Genomic DNA, 21,345 nt, shown 5'->3' on the forward strand with positions numbered 1-21,345 from the left:
GCAACGGGTCTGGTTTGACACGCTGGATCAACTTTTCAGGGCTTCAGGGCTTTTGAGGGGTGGAACCGTGAAAAACCTCAAAACGTGCTTTACACCACCTAGGAACATCCTAAAATGGTATAACAATTGAAATTTTGTGCAAGTCGATTTTGTATGAAAATTTACACCAGCCAATGGCTCCAGTACGAAACAGCACGATTCCCGACGGGATAAAAAAATGTCAATGTTGGTAAATTAATGGTTAAAGAGTTTACCAAAATTTAGGAAACTGTTATTGTTTGGGGTCACCGATTTCTGTAACAGCCCTCGAAGACCTCCTAAATCCTTGAGATTTTGAAATTTTTCGATCGATTTTATAACATTTTTTGCAATTTGCAACCTGCACCCACCGGAATCGTTCTGGGTGTGCTGAACCTACTTTGACCCAACTCCGATCCGAACTCGCTTTTGGCAGCTTGCACCTACCGGTGTCGTTGCACCTATGGAACCTACTTGTACCCGAGGGTCGATCCGAACCTACTTGGATCGCTTACGGATGACTCCGACCCGGCAGGTTCGGGTCGACCCTCGCATCACTAGTGTGTAGATCGGAACTCTGAATCCTCTGTCCGCTTATGCATGAAGTCATGGTCGATTTTTAAGGTTCCAGTTTTTGCTGTTGCCGAAGCAAACATTACAATAAAAAGCTTACCGTTGCGTAACAAACATGAATTTAAATGTATCGACTGTGAATCAACCGGAGTTCATAAATCGTTGTTTCAACGCGATGACAGCCACCCGTCAAAACTTGCTGCCTGTCATCGTGACTCGCCTACTTAGAGGCATGGTATTGCTGTTTTTTTTGTTCTATCTCTCTAGTACCGAAAGGAACAAACACGCGTAGTATCCTCCCTCTTACCGGGTGGATGATTCAACGGATTGCAATGTAAACATGGCGCGGCGCGTACACATAACGCTCGTAAAATGTCGGAAATATGCGTAATGTGTTGCCATTGACCATCGTGCCGGATGGAAGAAGCTACTTGCTACTGTGCAGCTACTTGACGGAAGATTTGGCCTGTTTATCGAAGAATGCAAGAACAAAAAAAAAAGGAACGGAAACCACCAGCCGCGGTTGCCCGTTAGGGGGTGAGTTTTGCTTGATGATTTACCGAAAAGCTGCGGGAGTCGGTCTGTCAATCGATTCACTCCATAAATCGCCTCCCTGCGCTCCAAAGGACCCGCCAAATCATCCGCCTTCCCCACCCTACGCACGCCAGCTGGCATGGACGGTAGTTGCGGCTGGGGGTGGATAGTATATCCAAAATACTCTCCACTCCAATTGGATCCACCCTCCAGAATACCGTCCCGCACGCACCCTGAGCCGCACCGCTTGAAGCTGGCGAAAACATTAAGAACGGAAAACATAAACAAACAAATCTTGCACCCGGTTTTGTTTTCCCCCCGACGCGACTTCGCCACCGGCACCGGGACATGTTGGGGGGTTTTGCTAAAATTAAATCTCCATTGATATTTGCACAACTGGGAAGCAGGGGCAAACCTGCGGAAAAGGGTACCTATTAATAGTGACGATTCGATTATTTGATGGCGGCACGTTAGGAACTCCCGGGACCGAAAAAAACGTTGGCGGTGCAATGGAGCAATTTTTGGAACACGCCAAAAATAGGCCCTCACATTGACCCGAAGGCGACGGCTTAACGTACGGCGGTGCTCAGAAATAGCAACAATGTTTATGAAGCAGTTGCCCTGTTTTTGTCTTGCCTTCGGCGCCATTTCCGCCGGGATGAGGGTCCCAGCACTGGACCAGGCGGACCCAGTTGGCCCACCGTTCGATGTGTGATGCGAATTTACGATCAGCTAATCATATGGGTCTGATATCGCGCACCGGTTTTGGGGGTTTCAAATTTGCGGTACTGTGCACCCTGACTCTGATGTGCCTCCGTCACGTGCTCCGTGACGCACCGGAAGTATTTGGTCGTGCGTGGGAGTCGTCGTTTCCTGACCGCGGTCCTGGGTTGGCGATGGTTGTGAAATGGTTCCGCTCAGAAGCAGTAACATCTTCACTGCATTCCTTACATACCTTCGTCAGTGTTTTTCGCTCTGATATTAATCACGCTAGATAAGAGTTCTGTTTGGGCAGCCGGTTGAGGAATGTCTTCAATAATATTTACCGACTGGTAACACTGCCCCCGAAACAGATGTTCGTGGTGATCACATCCACAAATTATTACGCTATTTTAATTGCCCGACACATCCTTTCGTGCTGCGTTCCATCGCGTTCTGTTTGGTCAATTGCCGCGGCGTTGCGAATTCAGCTCTGTGTTATTGTAATGGGTAGTAAAATAGTGGACAATATTCGTTTCGGTGACGCATGCCTTTATAAAAACAGGGTTACGCCTATTAGCGGGGGGTTTTTTTAATGGTGTGCGTCAATCGATGGTCACCGGTCGAGGTCGGTCGGATAGAATCCGGAACACTTTCATCAATCAGCATTGCCGTCTTTATGTCTGGCTGCGTGTACGGACGCAAGTATTCCACCAAGGATGGGTTCGAAACCTGTTCGATCAAGTACTTGATCATGATTTACAGGGTGTTCAATAAGTTCAAATACACTTTAAAAATATCATTATGAAAACCTCGCTCTACTGGAATACCCATTGCTCTTCTCCGTAGAGGTTTTGGAGACTGCAGGCACTAATCTGCACCAAAAACTAAGTGTGGCCGGAATCATACTTTAAGTCAGTTTTTTTTCTATGCGTTTTGGCGTTTCCAGGCTTATCCGCTTACAGCTCGCCATACAAATGACAAGCCAAGTTAAGCTTAGGAAAAAAGGAATAGATTGTTTTCCTAATGCTTCGGTCAACTGCTTGATGAATGTGAAAACAAAAATTTTTTCTGGCTGGTCTGAGGCAAGTTAGACTATATTTTCCGGATGCCAAAAATGTAAACATACATTTTTAACGAAAATAAATGAAAAAGCATAATTTTAATAACACAAATTTTGTTTCAAATGAATTGAATTTTAAGTTAAATTTCTAAACTTTATTTTTTTTTTCTTAAATTGTGTTTCCGCGAAAATTATTCTTTGTGTTATTCTTTATGTCAAAATGTTATGTCCTATGCGAATAAAAGAACATACCGCGCGGTACATGGATTATTTGACAGATACAGACTAAAAGCTTAAGCTTTCGATCTTATGGTATGATCTGCCCCTGTAATAGTAGTTGTTTTTAAGAGAATACCAAGGGAAGTGTTCGCGTTTGGAGATTGAGCCCCAAAAAAAGCACAACAATGGACAGAATGTCAACACTACGCACATTTTAAAGCGAATATGTGTCGTTAAAACTGCGGCAATTTCAACACCGAGTATGAACATGGAGCACGCGAACGTGGCGAAAATTTGTATTCGAACGTATTGAACACCCTGTACGTACCACCACCACCGATCAGTACGGGTGGCTGTGCGCTGATTAATGGTGAATAGGTAAAATATTGTCCAGTCAAAATGGACTTAAGGAGGGGAAAAACCCATCCTCCCCAAAAATAATGATGATCGATGGCTGTGATGATCCGGCGTACCTTAACCGTAAACAAACCGGCACCGCGATCGGACGCTCGTTCACGTTTCCGTCATCCGTTCGGTACCGTTTTGTCACGCGACCGAACGGTGACGGCCCCGCCGTACTTGATCAAATTCTTCACTCACTTGTTGCGCGCGTGGCTTAACGCTTGTATTCTAGAGGCTTAAGCCACTGTTTGCACACGAGAAGTAGCGCACTTGAGTGTATGCTTTTTTTTTTTTTGCTGCCGTGCCGTTTCGTACCGTGGTTTGGTTTGCCAAATTTCGTATGTTTTGTCACCAAACCGAACCGGATGTGGCACCGTGCTGGAGTGTCTCGAGTGTACTATATCAACCGAGGCGTTGCGTCAAGTGTGGAGCTCTGCTTGGTCGATGGACCGGAAAATTATTGACACATTCGTTTAACACCCGCGGTGTGGCTTGTTTTTTTTTGTTGTGTCGACTGCGAATTCGTTAGACAATTGAAATTCCTAGGAGATCCTGTTCTACCTGTCTGCTGCTCTATTCCACCAGTGAAAAAATCCGGACGTGCTGGGCTAGACGTTTGTTTGTTATTCTTCGCTTATCTTCAACCAACAAAAAAACACACACATACACTTCGAATGGCCATAATCTTAGCAGCATCCGTCACAAGCTTTGAAGAAGAATTCCAAAGGATCCAATTCTACCTGCCAGTTGACTCTGGTTCGGACCGACAGTGGACGTCTTGCAGAGAGTCCTGCTGATACCTGCTGCCGAGACAACCGATCCATTAGCGTGGCGTCAACCGACAGTGCCGTCCAACTTCAGCCACCCACAAACAGCTCGTCCCATCGCTAACAACACCTTATACGCATCGGGCGTTAATCTGCTCGGCGGAGTGGTTTAGTTTTGACGCAAGGATATGAGTCTTCGTGTTATATAAGACCGCTCAAGCATTGCGTTCTGTTTGTTTTTCCGATTGTCTTTGTTAATGGTGGAACTATTTCCTTCTAGATTGAGATGCACAACTCTGAGACACAACGAGCAGGATATTTGTTCAGGTTCGTTGGATATTGCAGGATCGACAATGTCGGCTCGGTTTGTAGGTTTAGGTTAACCTGCGGGAAGGAGTTGCTGTCGGGTCGGAACAAAAACAGTCTCTACTTTATTGCGGGTTTATCAGACGCTGATGTCCGGAGAAAGGACAATAAAACTGGATCACATATGGGTTACAGAAATGTGTATTTGATGTTATTCTAAGCATTCTGAAGGTTATTCTACGCATTCTGAAGTAGGAAACAGACCAAGTCTTCTATTTTCCAAACATCGCCCCGTGTTGGTACTTGCTCTCACGTGATGCCTCGCTCAACTGAGATAAGTAACGATCAGCGTACGATCTTTCTGTCTTACCAAATCATACCTTCGTTCTCACCTTCATCGAACGCGGCGTCCCTGAGTAATGAATTTGGCAAGGTTAATCTACCGAGCCGCACACAACCAAGGGACGGATAATTACCAGAAGGCGAGGAACAGAAGCTACGCAACGGCCAACCATCGCATCACGTCGCAAAATGCCGCAAAAATTATCACTCACCTCTCACATTTGCCGACCCGCTGCCACATACAAAACAGGCGTGCTAATCGTTAATTCAATTTGTTTTGCCTTTTTTTTTCGCTTGCGCGCTACGACAGACGGAACCGAAGAGATAGAGGTGGGCAGGCGGTAGTGTAGCAGATTGTTTGGATATTTTGCGAGTCTACCGCAAATTTACGACCGAAGGTGCAATTGCCGGTTAGATAGAGTGACTGTTTGGCCGGCAGTGTATGAAAGAGGCCCAATCTCAACTTTATTAGCTAGATTGGCTGTGAAAAAAAAAAAAACAAGACAAGGCAGGGGAATAGAAAGCCACTTGCCACTGGGACAATCGTCTATGGGAAAACATTCACCTAGGGGAAGGTGTCACACGTACCTTGCGCAAAGGTCCCAACATGTGCATGACAAAATCCTGTGAGGCGTTTCATTTGCTCACGGGGTTACCATGCGTGAGCTATGGCCCATTTCCTGCTGCCGGCATGTTCGCACCGGTGCGCGTTGTGAAATTTGTCAAAACACCACTGACGTACCACTGACGTACGATCGGGTGACATTCGGTGGTTAGCACAGCAGATCCGCGCCGGACGGGTTACGGTGACGATATGGCACATCTTCAACCGGACCGTCCGAAATGTGTTGGGACCGGTATAGACCAGTCTCGAGATACCTCCGCCATACCAGCGAGGGAGTCATTGCGCTGGACGGCGTGAACACATTAGTCAGATAACCTTATTACGCTTCCCAATGACACGTGCAGCCGTACTGGATACGATCGGCTGATAATGTACGGTCGTTGGCCCATAAAACCCCGGTGGAAAGTAAAACGACTCCAACCGCTTATAAGGGGTCTTCACTTACTGTGCTGGGTACTTTTGGGATCGCTGGAAAACAATTCTCACCAGAATTGTAGTGCATGGAGTTGGGCCAGATGTCTACGGATAGTACGCGGCCCACGAAAACCAAATGGCCATACATACGCACGCACACACCCATGTGCTTCGGCTTACAGCGGGACAACGACTCACTCGAGATAAACGAAATGGGCTCGATAGGCGAGTTGGTGCAGCTATATCTCGACCATATCAGCAGTAATGCGTTAATACGGGCCCCCTTTTGGCGGTTTGTTGCGGTCTGCTTTTTTTCTTTTCTTTTACTTCGGTGCGGATAATGCTCAAGTGTTGTTTACTTGTTGCATCCCAACTGAAGACATAGTGCCGACAAGCATATGTCAGGGTTGTGGTTGGTACGTACTCTGCATTACATACTTCGGGGGCCTAGCACAGTTTGCTTCAAATACAATTCTTATTCAAGGTAAGGAATCTGGCTTAGGATTTACGGAAAATTCGTCTGGAAATTGAATGAAAATGTCTCTGTTGGTTAGGTGCTCAGAATATTCGACATCTTCATGATTTTCCACGAATCCTGAGCCAGATTCCTGTAAGATTGACAGAAATTTAAAGAAAAGAATGTAGGGAAAACTCTTGTCACAATTGAATCAAAAAGTCTCTGAAGATCAGATGCTCCGACCTTCAACATCTTGAAGTTCTCCCAGTAGTCCAATTGACTACCAATTGCTTGTTTTTCAAACTCATCAAAATTTCATCTTCAAGATCTGTATGATCTTAAAAAGAAAGAACCAAACAAAAAAACACACACAAACAGCAAATGCTTTCCCACGGAGGACAGCATGCGGTAAATATCTTCCAAACAACAAAAATCCACCCACCTATTAGGTGGTAGAAAATAGCGCTTGGAGCGCAACAAAAACCGCGTTTGTAATCGTTAAGGAATTTACTGCTAGAATCCTATTTTTTACTTTTTCGTGGGACATTTTGGGGGGGGGGGGGGGGCGGGGAGGGTTGTTCCTTGTACCGGATAGCTTGCGGCATCTGGGATATCGAACCCGCATCCGGATCGCGCGCCTCACCCTGAGTAGGCGTTTCCGTTTCCGTCCGCGTTGGAACAACTGGGTAAAGATAGCGTTATTCTTGTTGGGATGTTTTGGCCCGAATCATGTCGCCATGTACAAACAATCGGCTTCGGTTGAAACCATTGAACCATTGTAGTGTCCATCGGTAGGGTGAAGATGTTGTCAAGCGCTGTTCTAAAAATGGATCCACGTTTGCCAGGGTTGTAAATGTTTTGATTATCTGCATCTGAAAGGTTGCTTATCTGGTCGCGAAGAGTGGCCGTGAGTCATACGGTACGTTGGAAATGTGTGCTAATGACTCGGCGAGCTTTTAGATTTACGCGTTGTGGCATGTCATCTTCGACGATCATAAATATGTATATTATATTTGATAACATGTTTATGGAGAGCGTGTCATTCGGAATGAATGGCCCCACCAGTTTGGTTGTGACAAATCTGGCTAAAGCACATAAAACATATAGCGTACTCTAAAACATTCGTCCTACATACATGACCCACCCGACCAAACAAGCACGGGCCACGTGGCTTGGAGGGTCTAAACCATCCCATCAGTCATACACGGGTGCCATGGGCCAACGATCATAAAAATCGATCGAAAACATCCACAAACTGAAGGGTCCGTGTTTCACGGCCACACACAATCACCGATTTGTCCATGAATTTCTGGACGACCTGATGGATGATACTTTGTAGCGAGCGGAAAGACCAGTTCCGGTTGGAGCAAACCAGCAGGGACGCATCGGGCGACCACTGGGTAGGGTCGTAAACTTGCGCGGAACATTACACCGGTCACTACCTGTTATTGTGCTGTACCGGGTGGACTGAATTGTGCTCCGAAAGGTGCAAGATTGTGCAGTGGAGGTCGTAAAACGTAAACAAAAACTCCAGCTCCTTGGAGAATCCACATCCTCAAATCCCCTTGGGATGCATGCTCATGTCGATGACTTTACGTTCCACGTCATCGAACGTCAGGATGGTTGGCGATCGTCTATCAAGAATCTTTACGATCCGGTGGAACCTACGGCCAACGGGTCCCGCGAGCGGGAGGGCAACTGTGCGTGCATTACCTTTCTGAGTGATGTCGTTGTTGATGTCGCGAATTCCTCGCGACATTCGACAGGCGCCACCAGAGTGTCGTCGTGCTTTTTTTTTTATTTCATTTTCACAAATTCCAGACATTCCTTGGATCGCTGTTGACGTTTTGTTTTGTAAACGGCTCCAACTGTTTTCCGTAGGTTTTCCTTGTGCGAAAATGATGGCAACTTTTGTTGCTCTTCTCATGGATATTGTAGCCGTTGTCGTCTCCTCAGCAGCAAATCATGGTGACGGCGTTGTTTTGACAGGGGGGAAAAAGGTCTCTCTGTCAAGGGAGCAGCGGCGAATGAGTAGCGGGGATAAAAATGGAACTCGATGGGATGGGGCAGGGTTTTTCGGAGGAGCAAGAATGGAAAACTCGACCCCAAAATAGCAACGCCTATAATAGAAGCGATGGTGCGACGGTGTCGATGTAGTTGGCATTCTTTCCCCCGGGGCAAGGACGTTTCGGCCAAAGTGGTTCCAAATTGGCTGCCGGTGCTGGTGTTTCCTTTTTCCTTCCAATCGAAATCTCACGAAATCTCTGGCCGATAGTGCGTGTATGTGTGAATGCAAAAATAAATAAAATTCCTGTGCGAAATATTTGCTCACAGAAAAAAAAAGGAATGAATACACAACTGTCACCCGCAACGAGTAGACATAAAATTTATAGCAAACTAATTGGTGTACGAGCAGGAATTCGATATTCAATTGGTCCCACCCATTGGACGTTCCGCGTCTTGCGGTGGGCGTACAGCGCTCACCAGCTAACCACGTGCAATAAACAAGTTTGACTGGGTGGTGAAAAACGAAATGGTCGCTTCTCTTGTTCAGCAATCTGTAGTCATCATCATTAAATTAAGAAGTGTGATTATACGTTTTAAAATTAGCCTACAGTTGTTTTGCGTATGAGTGAACCGGTGCGATCTGGCTGTTTGCAGCAAACGGCAAGGGAGTGATGTTTTGTTGGACCTGTCATATCAGCTGTCATTTTGTAGCAACTTTTTCGAGGAGAGTAATTCCAGGAATAATCTCCCGGGAAGACACTGAAGTCGTAAGGGAATTGGACAGAAATACTTCTCGTGCCCAGAGGTTTATCATTATTGATGAGATGCATTAGTCCAGCCGTCGAGTGACCTTCGAATTCTTCGTTCTTCCACGCAGTCATGTCGACACGAAGAAGCAATATGATTGACATTATTCCGCAAAAAAGGCATAAGGCACGAATGGTTTTTTTTAAGGAGCATTTTATGATCATGGGCTTGAGCAGCTTCTTGCGCAGGTACCTTCTCCGAAAGCGATAATCAATCATTCGCAAAATTTTCGGCATTTTTGAGTGTAAGTCCATAAAAAGGAGCATCAGGAAAGGAGAATGTCACAGCGTCACACCGGGATAGGGGTGTGTTCTTTAACTTTTACGATAGAAAGGTGACGAGGATCAACTCGTACCTCCAAGGTGAGATCTTGCGAACATGATCTTCTAGTGCAGGTCGGATAAAACCGTGTCATAAATGTGCTTATCCTAATGTCTTTGGGTAATAAATGAACAATTCGCACATGTGCGTTGAGTGGCGTAGCTGTTAACATCCTGCTGTCAACGTCACAGCGGGAGATGAGGAATTCTATTTGCCACCTTCGTAGGATGGTTGGATGGCAATCCAGGGTTCTCGAGGTCTATCAGCTACTATAACCGTTGGCTCCCAAGGTGCAAAACGAAGAGAATCCAAAATATCAACCATTAAAACAATCGCAGGCAGCAACAAAAATGGCACTCAGTTGGCCTGACTGCCTGCGTGGCGTGCGGTGTCCGACAGCGGTCACCGGTGCGCTTTTATCAGTGTCAAGCGATGGGGGCAGAAAGGGAATTAATGATGATGAAAAAAAAAAGAAAACAAACGTAAACCTGTTTAGCTAATGGTCGATTTTTATGGCAGCAGTCTTCCATATTCATTTCGGCTCGCGCTACTCTAGGACGTCCACCAATACGTTTAATCCACTCCAACGTTCGCTGTGATTGCGATCCGAGCGCATGGGTACAGGGGTACTGGGTACAGTTTGCGTCAAACCAACGCATAGTGCATCTGGGCTGTGCAGACCAGGGCCGATTGTAAAAACGTCTGCAGGTGGTTGCAAACTTCAGATGCAAAATCAAAATGCAGCGAGAGGTCACTTCTAAGTGTCGTCCAATTATGGCACCACGGGAAGAAATGGATAGAAATATTGCGTTGAGTGCTCCGACAGCTTCTAACACACCGCCTGTCGAGCACTGCGCAATGGGAATCCAACGTACACAGCCCGGTGTGTTCCGTCATGTTTAATTAGGTTCTCGCCAAGCATAGTGTGCGTGTAACAAGTTCGCGTGATCGGTAGATAAGCATCAGGTTTTGTGGAAAGCATTGTTTTACGATTACGATGCGTGTAGCGTATCGACGGCCAGCGATCCGATCGTGAGACCGTTCCCGAGCGACTGCTCGAACATCCGGCAAGGCGGGCAAGTGCGTGAAACTGCGCCTGCCCGTGAGGTGGGCAGTGTGGGCAGCAGCGAGAAGTGGCCTCGGACCATAAACTGGTCCCGTTTTCTTATCGAGGCTGCTCACGTGACCGATGTGTCGATGCAGTGACGAGCGCTCGCGAGTGTACGACCCGCAAACTCGAAACCTTGCGGCCGATCGTTCAGCTCGAGGATCGTAATGAAGACATTTACAAGCAAGGGAGTTACGCGATGTGCCTAAACAGTGCTGCTCGGGAGCTGTTATTTCCATTCAATCGAAACTAATTCCTTTTATCCTGATTTACACCGCTGCAAGCACTCGCATCTTGGCCAGAACTCCATTTCTTATCACCCCAATCGAGTGCCGTGTTGAGTGGTCCAATGGATATGGCAGGCCCGATTTCGATGTCGATTCGAGCAGTTGTGCAACGTCCCAAACGTTAAAAAAAACAACAACAATTTACTGCGAAGATAATGTCCCATCCAAAACCGAGGTGGCATCAAACCCGAAACTAGTTAAACGGCTTCTCACTGACCGTTGGCGTGGGTTTTTGTTGTTGTTGTTGTGAGTTGGTATTTTCATCTCCTTCACATTTCGTCGTTAAAAATTCCGGGCTATCAATTTTGCAAATTTGTGACCGGTAAGCAGTAAAACAAAAAAATCTGCAATCGAAAGAACCAATCTCAGTTGCCGGCGACTCCTCATTCACGGCTGGAGTTGGCGTTTTTCGCTAGTCTGTTTTTTTTTGGTGCAATCGATTCAAGGAATTCAACGGTGGGATTGCTTTTATTGGTCTCCACCTGAGATTGCACAAAGTAGAAAAAGAAGCACCGGAATGTTTATTTTATAAGCTGATATGCCGATAATTGTGTATTGGTTGTTAATCAATTTTACACGCCCGACATCAGGCTGCCCTACTGAGCAGATCATCGAGCTCAAGTAGGGCCGTGTTGTACACACTGTGTACGGAACGAGGAAAAGAATACCTTCCGATGGTCGGCTTTATCTTTATTAGTGACGCTCCACACTCGCGGACAGAAGAATTTACGACGGCTCTTAGGCTCATCCAAGCTTTACGAGCGGGTCAGGTCAGATTGCACTAGAAAATTGATCACTTTCTTGCCGGTGATGGGGTGATGGCTGTGTTAATGGGATGGAGGAACGCCGCGGATCCACACCCGGACGCGTGTTGCGTGTTCGTGCGGTGCTGCTTGAGTGGGTAATACATAATCGTGCGACCATTTAGTGTAAATACTTTATTAGTGGCTGTTGTCGTTGGGGTTTTGCCGCTCAAGTGAATACGAAAAAGTGGTTGGCGAAGCTCAGCTCAAAAAAGCTATATTTCACTACTTTTAAACCGAAAAACGGACAAACACAATTGAATTGTAGGTTCAGGTTTTGAATAGCGTTTAGACCAAATCCTTGAAGCCTAGCTCAATAAGGTTAGAATTAGGATTAGAAGTTGTAGTCGAACAGAAAGGCTAATTAAATAGCACAAAACATACTGTTTGCGCCAATAACAACATGTCTCCTCATGAAGTCTTCCTTTCAAACATTAGCGTTTCCAACAGTTCATCAGTGAACTTTGACTCAGGCGGACGTTTAGTTCTACAACTACCCGTACAAGCTTCCCAAAACGACACTTTAACACGCCCATTAATGTCAAATGCATCAGCCTCGTGCGGACGTGTGTGGCACTTTATGGAGCAACCCCAACCTGTCCGCATGCGCAACAATCTCATGAGTCTCCAAAGGACCCGAGACTTAGACCAGACATTGGAAACATTGGCGCTTTGCAATCAGCAATCGATGATGATGGTGATGTTGAACGATGCGCAATGAAAGCCAACGATCGAGCGTACGGTCAGGACTGGTTGGGGGGTGGGGTTCAGCAAACTGCAGGGAGACATGTGAACAATTTGTCGATATTACGTCGTCCAAGCATGGTTCCGTCTCCGTACCCGGCGACGGCTCGAGGATAATTAAAACGAAGCAGGTTAGTTGGGGGTTGGATATGGGCTGGACGGATGAACCCTTTTGCGCGATAAATCACTCGCCGCAAGTGACTGGAGACGGTGACAAACGACACCGGACGGTGAATGCGATTTGTAGCACTTACGGCGACGAATGCGACGTACCAACTGCATGTCCGCGACCATCACAGTGGAGACGCCTCGGCCGCACATCAGCGGGGTTCAATTATGTAAATTGAGCGAGAGTTCGAATTGTTTCCGAACGCGGGCGTTCGGGCAGTGGGAAAAGTTCTCGACGAACTACACACGACAAGACTGACTTGGCCGTTTCTTCGTCTAGTAAGAAGCAACAAGGCTAACGGGCACGCGTACGCGGCTAGCATAATAAGGATGTAAAATCGAGCTCGCTGCGTGTTCGTGTTGTGTGCTGGATGGACACTTTCTTTCATGCAAAAAAAAAAACGGGGGAATTAATTACCCTTGCAAGTGCATCAGCTGACAGAACCTGTTGCCCTGTGACTGTTGCGTAATACTCGCCGGTCGATTTGGTTTCGCTTTGATTAGTTTTTGTTCTTCCATTGCCGGCGGTACCGCGATGGATAGAGTGAACGAAATGGCCATGGTTAATGTGTGGCGTGAGCTTACCGGAATCCGGTGCCCGAAGGAAAGTTGCGGGCAGCGTTGCATCAAATTCAATTTTAATTATGCACGAAAGTGCCACACCTCAACCCGGTCTATCTACCACCGCTAAGGGACAGATTTCGCTAATGGAAGCTGCCGCAATTCAGCGGTTGCGGCCGGTTGCGGCCGGCTAGGGCAACCACCGGGTGGACTGAGGTGGACTTCTAATTCTAATTATAATTAAATCAAACATACTTCAAGTTACTACGTGTTAGTAGGTCACTGGTGCTTTGGAATCGCTGTGTGCATTTTTTAGTCTTTACTCGGAAAATCCCTTCAGATCCGTAGGAAGGAAGAGTCGGGTGGAAATGGCACCGGTGCAGTAACTGGATACGGGTCGGGTAATTGAATAATGCACCGGAGAAGGAACAGGCCGATAGAAAGCTGTGGACATTACCATCGAAGAAGGACGGCTTGTGGTTATCAAAATCACATCAACAGCATGCAGTTTGAGGTTGTACGATCGAAGATTGCACTCCGCACGGTGTCAATGTTGTTGGGTTGTCACGAAAGTAATACTAAATTACGCGTTCATAACTACTTGCAATATTAAACAATAAAACTCGACAACAAATTGAAGTCATCAAATGCAAATAGAGTCTTTTCAAATGCAAATAGAGAGAGAGTGAATAATGCGTGCCAAAGAAATTCGCGTAACTCGAATTCCCTTTACAATATCGTAATTCGTAGTATTCAGGGGTTGATTGACGAAGCACATTGATAATTGATATTTTTACGTTTATTTCGACAATTAGAGTAAATTTTTACCAAAATTATTGTTCATAATATTAAAGTATAACGCTTTTTGGTGAAAATTTGAACTTTGACAAATACGAAAATCAAAATTACAAATCAAATACGTATAAAATTACACAAACTGTCAACATTTACGTACCCCGAATTCACGTAACTCGAGTGTCGCATATGTCATACAATTCACTGTACTCGACTTTGTACTGATTCCATTCATAGCCTTTGCATGTTTACGGGTTCAAAAATCCTTCTAGTGTTTTATGCTTCAGAGCCAGTCGTAATTATTGGGAGTGTAACTATTTTATATAGCCCCGGAATCAACAATCGCAATAGATGTTCCAAGTGAAGAAGTATTGTCAGGCTGGATAAAGATCAATATTAGTTACTACAGTAATTCTTCGATATCTGAAAGTCCTCCCAAACACAGAGTTCTTGTAACATTTTTTTAAAATTGAAATTGCTGTCAGTATTATCAGAATATTTGAATAAATAATAATCAACATAAATATATCGCAGACTACAAACAAATTGTCAAAGGATATTCTCATATAGTTAAATGTAACAGGATTTTTTAGATGACAGGACAGCGCAAGCGTCTATCACCACAAGCCCTGTCAAAAAAGAACAAGACTTTTTGGATCACCCAAAGCCTTCACCACATTCCTGTGTGTTCCGTCACATTAATCCAGAGAATTATGGGCCCACCGCCCATCGAAGTATCCTTGAGATATGATGTATTACCATACTAATCAGGATATATCGCCTTCATTCCATTCATTCATTCGTATTGTTTTGGAACGATAGTTTTGTCCTTTAAAAGTGTGACCAAATTAACTCCTCCCCTCCAAACCGGAAAGACAAACAAAACTCCACAATCAATAACCAGCTACGTATTGATGGAATTATAAATGCACGCAGCAGCAGGTTTGCGCCAGGCTTTTTTCTCGTTTTTAATAATAAACGGACACATGGGTACAACGTGATCATCTTCTGGCAGCGCCGGAGGAATTGAATTAATGTGCCAACAAATCAATTTTGGAGCAGCATATAAAAAAAAAACAACGAACTCGCTTCCTTTCTAAATCCGCCCTCGAGAGTGGGGTTTATTATGTGTATTTTTTGGTTTGTATTTTGCTGTATACAAGCATCACCTCACGCGGTAAAGACGACCAGATCTTGGGGTGCACATTTGCATAAGCATCTCAGCATCTCCCAAGTACAAGCGTACGATTCGCAAACGACCTGATCGGTCTGGCAGGAGACGTACGGCCAACCGATAAGGCAGGCTTGGTGCGACATCGACTTGGATCGATAAAGTTTTCAGCTGCATGCTTGTTGCAGTTTGTCGCTTTTTTTGGCCACCCGTTCGAACAAACGAGCAATCGACTTATCAGACACTGGGGATGGAAGCTGCTTATCGGTTGTGGCGCTTGTGCCTTCTGGTGCATCTTGAAGATTTTGCTTACGGATAAAAGAAGTTTTCCCCCTTTTTCTTGTGTGCGTATTCGGTTTTAATCTTTTCGTGTGCATACTTAGCTGGTCGCGTTTTTTAATATGCTTCGTTGTTTGTTTATTTTTTTTTCTCGCTCTCGCTCTGACTGTTCGAGCTGTACCATAGATGGATAACAAATTTTCCACTCGTAGCCAATTTTAAATCTGGCCTCAAAAGACGCCCCTCACCGTGTCCCCTTCCTCAAGCGGCGCGGTCCGTGCTCCACTGCTGTCGATATTTCCCAAAACAACTCGCGCAAAAGTTGGGCTCGAATGTTGGGAAAATGTTGAAACGGGGGTCAAGAAAAAAAAATGAAGCGCCATACCCAGGCTGGCAGCTGTTTACGAAAGGAAGGGTAAATGTAGCTCCATCATCAGCTGGATCGGAAGGGCGCACCTGCGGGGGGTTGGGGGGCGCAGAGCGAAGCATCGAAGTTAGGGCCAGAAGTTTGGGACCGATTACAACATCGCAAATCTAATAAAATCGCTCATTGCGTCTGACATCTTGGTCGTCCGCCGATTGCGAATCGGTTTCGTCTTTTTTTTCGCCTTCTTTTATTTCGATTCGCCCTTTGAAAACGGAAGGATGCTTTTTTTCCTCCCATAAGGAACCCGGCGCTTATTAGCCGGTCCAGATGTTTGCTTTCCCTGGGCGTGGAAGGCTTTGGAGTGAGCGGGACGAGACGGTGCACCTTCATGGGATGAAATTAGAATATTGAATCGCTGAGTGTTTGTGTTTTTGGGCAGCAAAAGGGAGAAGTTAAAATAGGAACGAAAAAAAAAGAAAACACCAACAAGATGGATAAATTCTTAAAAGTTTTACATATAACCGTACCAAAAGGGAGCTAAACCCCAACCAGGAGTTGGGAAAACTCCACTGCTCCAGATCACCCGCGACACACGCCGTGTTCGGTGGGTCGTCGAAAATTGCCCAGAATTATGCTCACGTCCATCCACGGATGGGGAATCCTCGCTTCAGCACCCTCCCGAAACGGTCCCGCCTGGCGTTGGCAACGAACACGAGGCAGTTTCGCGATGCGAGGCTCATTTAAAATTAATCGCAACGGAGTTCTATTTTCGTAGTGTCATGCACACGGAGGCCCCGGCGAGTGAGCCGCGCGCGAATCGCGTGAATCCATCCAGCCTCCGGGGGCCAATCGATTCGGGGCCCTCCCAGTCGTCTGCCGGACGGGCAGGGGTGAAGGGTGTCTCGAAGTTGTCGTTGTGGTGAGGTGTGTTTCAGTTGAGTATTTTTTCTTAGTTTTTCCTTTTGCTTTCTGTTGGCTCTAATGATGGAAGCCAAATTAATTCAATCCATAGCATCATGATTGCGATCGCCATTCACTGTTGAAGTGGCGGAAAACCCCCCTAGCGCAAGGGATAGGGACGGATCGATTTGGAGCATAGAACATTATCTAAACAAATCATTATCGACTATTTCTTCCATGCGGTGGAAATTGTGGGGGTGACCCGAGCTTTTCTTCCAACTCTTTTCGTAAACATCTCTCTCACAAGAAACTATTAGCTGTAGCATGAAATATTCAACTACTGCAGGGGTTTTCAATGGGACAAATTATCCTTAATTATCGACTGATTCTAATGACAGAGTGAGAAGATAAGTTAGTTTCAGAAAAAAGTGATAATTAAAAAAAAAAACAACATTAATGTTGTACTCAGACTCAGTCAGTCACTTTTTTCTCACACTTCGAGTTTAGTTGATAATTAAAGTTCTTAACTTTTAATACTGAAAGACTCAAAGTCGGCTAGGACTTTTATTATTTATTTATATTTGGCTTCTATCCTCTAAACAGCTCACGGTCGAGTGCCATCGACTGCCAGTCCAACATAGAGGTGTTTCTGGTGGACACATAAACGCCAACACTCTATCTCAATTTGGGCTCACTACTTCTCCTCTGTCCATGTGCACGACTTCTCAGATTGTGTATGTGAATACCGGAACTATATAAGTTCAATTTAGTTCCAGCTTCGTTTAAATAGCTGTTTTTTTCTAGATATGCTTTTTCTTTATCGGCACCGCAACCTCAAGAGGTCTGCCATTTCTGACTTTATTTACCCGAAGCTGGATAATCAGGAGAATGGTCCGGATGGGATGTTGGTACTGTCCGTTTCGGTCCGTGTGAAGACCGGCGCCGCTACCATCATGCCAACGGGACGCCCCAAATATAGTCCGCGTTCTATATATTAATAGCTAGAATTTCCAGATTAAATAGTAAAGTCTGGGTCTTCAGGTTAGAAATTGTTAGAATTCAGTTAGAAAGTTCAGGTTAGAAATTGAAGACCATTCCTTGATTCTTTTCTAGTTGAAGTGGAAACTGTAGGGATAGATGTGGAATCTCAAATTTAATGTCGTTTACTCCTTGCAACAGCACCAGACAGCAAGAAGGATTTTAAATTCTATCCATAAATATATTTTATAGAATGAAATATATTTTTATTCTAGCACATCCTACGAAACTTCTGAGAGTACACAAAAGCCATCATACAGTTATTGATTGGAAAAAAAACTGCTGGACCTAGAGCTGACAACCACTGCATCTGGAAAGTTCCTTAACCACAAGAAATGTCTGGGGTCCCAGAATTTCCCGGAAGCATTGTAATCGAGTTTCGGGATTTCGGTAGTTGGCCGTTTGACCTGATTCGGTTCGTTTGTTTGAACCCGCCGTCCAGCGGAAGAATGCACCTCGTGCACTCGTTGAAAAATGGATGAAATTCTCGGTTTTGGTTTGGTGCATTTTCTCTCTCTCTCTCTCTCTCTCTCTCTCTCACACACACACACACACACACCCGGTAATAGTTGTCGCAGGCGTACCAAAAACCCCACCAAAGGAACCGGCCTACGTACGTAGTGCTTGTTTGGTTTGCCTGGTTTACGGTTATGGTTGGCCACCTCCTCCCAGCCTCCCCCCCAAACACCCGTTGAAATCTGAAGAAAATCCACACTGCACACATTTTCTCCCATTGCAATTCGAACGGAACGGCAGAAATGATTTTCGGGCGAACCGAAATTTGCTGGCGAAAGAATTTTCCCACACCACGCGAATGCACCACCGGATGTGCGGCGCAAGGGGAAAGCAAAAGTGTGGAAAAGTTTTATTACAGCAGTACCATTTGCCATGCCGAGTGAAGGAAGTTCGGCTCTCCGGTGCAAGGAGAAAGTGTTCGGTGCCCGGCGGAACGCGGAGTTTGCTCGAGCTTGCTCAAGTTCAAGAGCAACGGGAATGGTTGGCCTGCGGCAATGGCTTCGGTTGGCACAAGTGTTGAGGATTGATTTTTGCATTTTACTCCGTTTGGCAGTTCGCTCCCATTACCGCCCATGTTCCATGCCTGTTTGACCTTCGGGGCATGCTCTTCCCAATTGTACGCTTGCACCGTTTTGTGTGAGGGTAGCCGCAAAAGGGACGAGAAGCAAAGAAAAAAAAAACACGCACATAGAAACGGGAACGTCCTGTTGGCAAACGGGCGGAAATGCCGGCAGGCAGGGGCAGGGGCGAGAGGGCAAACAAGGAGCGGAAGTGAAGCAACAGAAGATTGTCCTTGCCTTCGAGGGATGGCCGAGTTCTAGATTTATGCACTCCCATCATTTTTCCCGGATGCCTGGACGCTTTCGCATCTTGGGAAGGCTGTGCGTTTAGCACCGAGTGTTGACTACTCATGCCGGGCACTAGACACCCGTATACACACCCAGCCACACACACACCGATCGGTGAACGGTGATTATTGGCACATTAGTAGTGGCCGTTGCTGACGGTGATGCTGATTATTAGCCTGGTGACGAGCAGGATGACGATGATTGACAACCTGACAGTTGCGACGGTACACTCGGTGCGGTGCGAGTGTGACACCCTACTATGTGGTTCAGTTGTGGACACCTTTTCGGAATGGATTTCACTTTCACCCGGGATGGGAGTGCTTTACACGTTAATTGAAAATGTTTATAGCTCATCAACTAAAGCTACAGCGCGCTATAAATGGAGCAGCCGAGCCAAGCTGAGGTTGGTCCGCAGCATCTTGTGCTGGTAGTTTCAAGAGCCGTATTAGATAGAGTTTTGGTTTTTGTCAACCGTAATGTACTTTAAATACATCGTAAAGGTGGTGTAAACGATGCATCAACGTTCGTCCACCTAACCGACACATTACCTAATCTCAAAACGCATCCAACGTTTCCCACTGCAGGGAAGGTCGTTAGTTTTAGATGGCACCTATTTGCCGTACGATGTGCTCCGAAATGCCGCCCGGTCATGATCGTGATACGGTTTTCAAGTTCCCAACACACATGCCCGCACCCGAGAAACTCAGATATTCGCACACGGACCGACCGACCGGATGCGATTAATTAGGCAGCTCGCACTCATTACACTTACCATGCGAACGTCGGGCAGCGCACTGAGACCGAGTCCTTCCAGCACGATCTCCTGCAGCTTGGTATGGTTGATGGCTGCGCCGGAAGTGGACCCTCCGTCGCCGGCACCACCGTCACCGCCGCTAATAATACTGTCGGTGGCGACATCCGCACCCGGCAAGTGCCCGATGGTGGCGGCGGACGTCCGAAATGCGGCACGGGATACTGTCTGACTATCACAGATAACTAGGAACAACAGGAACGACAGGAATTTGGGCACGCGCAGCCCACCCCGGCGAATATTCCGGCCACCGCGCGTGCAGTAGTGGTGATGATGCGGATAACTGTAGGTGTGCTGCTTGCCTGGCACTGGTGTGTGTAGTGTCCGTTTGAAGCCCACGGCGAGCAGTACGTCATCGGTGGTCGGTGGCTCATCGCCCGGACACATACCGCATCCGGGATCGGGGTGACTGGTGGCTGTTAGCCTGGAATTGCTACTGACACGCATCATCGTGACACTGTTACGAGATTGTGCATTGCTTTCCACCACATGTAAACTGTCACTATCGCCTGCGTAGACAGTCACACGATCAGTTGGCGAACACTCAGCGCACGTCTATTTTGGAACACTTGAAACTTGGACAATAGGTCAAATGCTGTGGAAAAGTGTAAAAAAAAACACACACATAAGCGCTGATGTTGAGTCATGAAGCTGCGGTCACTACGCCACTACGAATCTACTATCTACGGGTAACGATAGCTAGAATGTAGTGGTTGGTGCGCACGATCGATCGACAAGTCGTTCGGTTTGACCCCACGCGTATTCACTCGATTGTTGGGCGATCGAGTTCACATTCACATGTGCCGCATAGGTGTGGAAATGAGTAGTAGTCGCACCGTGCGCACCGAAACAGGGTTGTGCGGGCGGACCGGAGGAAAAGAAACAACGAAAAAAAAAAAAACCCCCCCGTGTGGTTGAGTGTCACACCAGACGCGTCCAAATGCGGTCAAAGTATGTGCGGAACCCTTCCCCGGCAGTGAGAGTCTTAACGCGGGTTGGTACACTGATTACAATTATACTTTCAAATGGCAGGGGTTTTCGCCGCGGTACGATCGTCTGCCAGGTTCGCATCCAACCACCACCCTTTTTGGGGGAGGGGAGTGAGGGTGACACACATGCACACGCACAAAACACTTGTGGGCCGGGGGGGGAGAAATGGGAATTGTGTTATGCAAATTGTTTGCTGCTTTTACACGAAGCGGTGGCGTCCCCATCAATAATCCCTGCCGGCTATGTGTCGATGTTCATGCTTCGTTCGACGAGAGTTTCGTACGCAGCCGGGAAAGATGCCGGGTACCCTTGCATCCCTTTAGCACCAGGAACCCTTAAGGGCGGTTGCTGGTTCGGCAAGCAAACAACCGCCAATTTGCTCCTAATTTTCACTTGTCTTAGGCA

General features: G+C 46.4%; 1 protein-coding gene across 1 annotated transcript in view; it reads right to left on the bottom strand.

The window, feature by feature from the left end:
- LOC128707959 (uncharacterized) overlaps positions 1-20,400 on the bottom strand; it is a 34,054-nt gene extending 13,654 nt beyond the window's left edge. The window contains exon 1 of the mRNA XM_053802917.1: positions 19,912-20,400. Coding sequence (XP_053658892.1) covers positions 19,912-20,400 — 489 coding nt within the window. The remainder of the gene's footprint in view (positions 1-19,911) is intronic.
- Positions 20,401-21,345: the final 945 nt, after the last annotated feature.

This window comes from Anopheles marshallii, chromosome 2, assembly GCF_943734725.1.
Source record: "Anopheles marshallii chromosome 2, idAnoMarsDA_429_01, whole genome shotgun sequence".
Classification (NCBI taxonomy): Eukaryota; Metazoa; Arthropoda; class Insecta; order Diptera; family Culicidae; genus Anopheles; species Anopheles marshallii.